Here is a 4129-nt window from a genome sequence, read left to right on the forward strand (position 1 = left end):
GCGTTTTGGCGCTAGTTCGATACCTTGAGTTTATATCGGGTGAGTTATATTAATAAATTTAATTAAAAATATATTTATACTCATAATACTCTTGCTGCTGCTGCTGCTGCTGTTGCTGCTGCTGCTGCTGCTGCTGCTGCTGCTGCTGCAGGTGCTGTCACACGCTTCGCTCGAGCGCTCGCGCTGCTGGCCCCCCAGAGCCGATTGGCTGTCATCGGGATGAACGCCAACACAGCGTATGTCTCCTGCTGCTGCTGCTGCTGCTGCTGCTGCTGCTGCTGCAGCTGCTGCTGCTGTTGTTGCTGCTGCTGTTGTTGTTGCTGCTGCTGTTGTTGTTGCTGTTGGAGCTGCTGCTGGCTGAGGCTTCTTCTGCTGCCTTCTCTGCTACAGCAGCAGCAGCAGCAGCAGCAGCAGAACACCATTATGAGCAGCAGCAGCAGCATCACCACCCCCCCACAACCACCATAACAATCATCAACAGCAGCAGCAGCAGCAGCAGCAGCAGCAGCAGCAGAGTGTGTGTGTGCTGCTGCAGCAAGCTGCTGTATGAGATGGAGCCCCCTAATTGGCTGCTGCTGCAGACAGGCATCGACAGCAACGGGGTGTCTCTGCAGCAGGCGATGAAGGATTTTGTTCTTGCTGCTGCAGCAGCACAACCACCTCCTGCTGCTGCTGCTGCTGCTGCTGCTGCTGCTGCTGCTGCTGCTGAGCCGGATCCTGCTGCTGCTGCTGCTGCTGCTGCTGCTCCTGCTGCTGCAGATGCAGCCAGCAGCAGAATGCAGGTAGACGGAACGGCTATAGAAAAACCAACTCCTGCTGCTGCTGCTGCTCCTGCTGCTGCTGCACCTGCTGCTGCTGCTGCTGCACCTGCTGCTGCTGCTGCTGCTGCTGCTGCACCTGCTGCTCAGCAGCGCAGTAGCCGCAAAGGCGAGTCGCTGCTTGCTGGGGCCCTCTCGATAGCGTTATGCTGTAAGCTAAACCCTAAACCCTAAACCCTAAACCCTAAACCCTAGAAAAGCCGTATAGAAAACATAAGTAAACCACAGACCTTATGTAAACCCTAGACGAGCTATACATACACCCCAAACGAGACACTAGTACAGCCTAAATAAACCCTAAACCCTAAACCCTAAACTCTAAACAAACCCTAAACCCTATGTCCTAATAAACCCTAAACCCTAAACCCTTTTATTGTAAAGTATGAATCTCAAGTCCAGCGGTTTTAATCTTTCGCCTCCTATTACACCACCACTAGGGTTTAGGGTTTAGGGTTTAGGGTTTAGGGTTTAGGGTTTGTTGCAGATGTGCATCGGTGGTTGGGGGGTGGGCCTGAAGCAGAGAGCCGAGTGCTGCTGCTGGATACGTCGCGGCGAGGGTTTTATGCGTCGCAGTATATAGCGCTACTAAACACTGCTTTTGCAGCTAGTAAACTCGTAAGAATTAGGGTTTAGGGTTTAGGGTTTAGGGTTTAGGGTTTGGGGTTTAGGGTTTGGGGTTTAGGTTTGGGGTTTAGGGTTTGGGGTTTAGGGTTTAGGGTTTAGGGTTTAAGGGGTGAGGGCCTGGGGCGAGAAGGTTCGGGCGCCACACACCCCATAATGTTAGGGTTTAGGGTTTAGGGTTTAGGGTTTAGGGTTTAGGGTTTAGGGTTTAGGGTTTAGGGTTTGAGTGTGTGTCTCAGGGAGTGGCTATCGATTGCTGCTCGCTTCTACCTGACTGTTCGGTGTGTCGTAAACCCTAAACCCTAAACCCTAAAACCCTAAACCCTAAACCCTAAACCCTAGCTCCTAAGCTTTATTCTCTAAACTACAAAACAAAACCCCTGTAAATCCCGAACCCCCAAACCCTAAACCCTAAACCCTAGCTGCGAACCTTTATACTCTAAACTAAGACCGATAACCCCCGCAAACCCCAAACCCTAAACCCTAAACCCTAAACCCTCGAGAATATATATATATATATATAATATTGTTGTGTGTTGCAGACAATCCCTGAGCAGCTGTGCGACGTAACCCATGGCCGTTGTTCTTCTTTTTCTTCTTGTTTTGATTCGGGTGTATATACAGCTGGCAAAACCCTAGAGGGTTTACGAGGAGATATAGCTTTACTACAGCTTTTAGTTTTTTGGTTTCTTCCTCCTCCTTCTCTTCGCCCAGCTATTGCTGCGGTGTCTGTACACCATAAAACAAATACAGGGGTTTGCTTCTGTCACCATAACCCTGTTGATCTTTGCTTCATTTGCTCTTGTTGTCTCGCTAGTATGTATAAACCACTATCTAGGGTTTAGGGTTTAGGGTTTAGGGTTTAGGGTTTAGGGTTTGGGGGTTGGGGGTTGGGGAGGACGGGCTAGGGTTTAGGGTTTAGGGTTTAGGAAGGAGCGATCAAACTGCTGTGTTGCCACATATTCACCTTTTCAGGGTTTAGGGTTTAGGGTTTAGGGTTTAAAATCTAGGGTTTAGGGTTTAGGGTTTAGGGTTTTGTGTTGCAGTTTACTGCTCCGAAACCACTGACAACGGCAAGGAGAGAATTTGCTGCGACGTCTGCAAGTGCGCTAAACCCTAAACCCTAAACCCTAAACCCTAGATTTGTTTCATTTCTACAAGCATTTCTTTTTTTTGAGGGTTTAGGGTTTAGGGTTTAGGGTTTAGGGTTTGTGTTGTGTGCAGGTCTCGCTTCGCCAAGGGTTTACTAAAAGCCAAGCTAGCTGCTACGGTTGATGCCTCGAAGTACTAAACCCTAAACCCTAAACCCTAAACCCTAAACCCTTTTAGCTGTATATACACCTCAGGGGCCCCCTGCTTGTATTCTAGGGGCCCCACCGCTAGGGTTTAGGGTTTAGGGTTTGCTCCTCCACTTAGCTTTCTTAATTAGGGGGCCCCCAACTGGGGGCCCCCAACTGGGGGCCCCCAACTCAGCTGGGGGCCCCCACCTTAACTGGGGGCCCCCCTTCACCTGGCTTCATACGAATATAATATATTAGTTATATTAATATAATATTAAATATATTAAATATAATTAATATAATTAATTATATTAATTATATAAATATAATCTAAATATAATAAAATACCACCAGAGGCCCCCCACTTAACTAAGGGCCCTAAACAAAGGGGCCCCCAACTAGGGGCCCCTTCCTTAGTTATTTTCCTTTACCTTTACTGGGGGGCCCCAAAGGGGGGCCCCCCTAGGGCCCCCACCAGTGGGGGCCCCCCAAAGGGGGGCCCCCCCAGTGCCCCCACCANGCCCCCACCAATGGGGGCCCCCAAAGGGGAACCCCCTGGGCCCCCACCAATGCGGGCCCCCCTAGGGCCCCCACCAAGGGGGGCCCCCCTAGGGCCCTCACCAAGGGGGGCCCCCAAAGGGGCCTCCCGCGTAGGGGCCCCTAACTAGGGTCCTTTTACTTAGCTGGGGGCCCCTCTACTTTACTGGGGGCCCTGAGGGGGGGGCCCCCCTAGGGGCCCCCAATAGAACTGGGGGCCCTAAACTAAGAAATATTTAATTAGGGATTTCATAGCACAGTGGTTTACAGGGGGCCCCCAAGGGGGCCCCCAATCAGGGGGCCCCCAGGGGGGCCCCCAATCAGGGGGCCCCCTAAGGGGGCCCCTAATGTTAGCTTATAGAGCAAGGGTATCTATATTTCTGTCTGTCTCTGTTTGTGTATCTGTATCTGTCTCTCTCGCTGTCTCTGTCTCTGTCTTGCTGTCTCCTTTTTATCTGTCTCCTTTTTATCTGTCTCCTTTTTTTAAACTGTCTCCTTTTTTTTTCTGTCTCCTTCTTTGTCTGTCTCCCCTTTATGTGTCTCTTGCTTTATCTGTCTCCTTTTTTGTGTCTCCTTCTCTGTCTGTCTCTTTATCTCTGCTTTTTTTGTTTCTTTGTCTCCTTTCTTCTTGTCTCCTTCGTTCTTACTCTGTCGTATGCAGCTGCTGTATCACCAGCTGCTGCTGCTGCTTCACGGCAGCAGCAGCAGCAGCAGCAGCAATCACAGAAGCAGCAGCAGCAGCAGCAGCAGCAGCAGCAGCAATCACAGAAGCAGCAGCAGCAGCAGCAGCAATGAAAGCGGCATACTCGGTGTGGTGATGAGCCTTCGCTAGAACTGACGCCCAATCGTGCAGGCTAGCTGTAGTTAGCCGTA

The 4129-nt window shown here is 50.6% G+C and overlaps 1 protein-coding gene across 1 annotated transcript in view; it reads left to right on the forward strand.

Moving 5' to 3' along the window:
• EMH_0012760 (uncharacterized protein) overlaps positions 1–2730 on the forward strand; it is a gene marked incomplete at both ends in the record, with an annotated part of 3514 nt that extends 784 nt beyond the window's left edge. Inside the window, 7 exons of the mRNA XM_013499636.1 lie at positions 1–39; positions 391–969; positions 1303–1433; positions 1679–1720; positions 1982–2081; positions 2486–2543; positions 2664–2730. Coding sequence (XP_013355090.1) covers positions 1–39; positions 391–969; positions 1303–1433; positions 1679–1720; positions 1982–2081; positions 2486–2543; positions 2664–2730 — 1016 coding nt within the window. The remainder of the gene's footprint in view (positions 40–390; positions 970–1302; positions 1434–1678; positions 1721–1981; positions 2082–2485; positions 2544–2663) is intronic.
• Between the last annotated feature and the right edge of the window lie 1399 nt (positions 2731–4129).

Source organism: Eimeria mitis, genomic scaffold (genome assembly GCF_000499745.2).
Source record: "Eimeria mitis Houghton genomic scaffold, Emh_scaff450, whole genome shotgun sequence".
NCBI lineage: Eukaryota > Apicomplexa > Conoidasida > Eucoccidiorida > Eimeriidae > Eimeria > Eimeria mitis.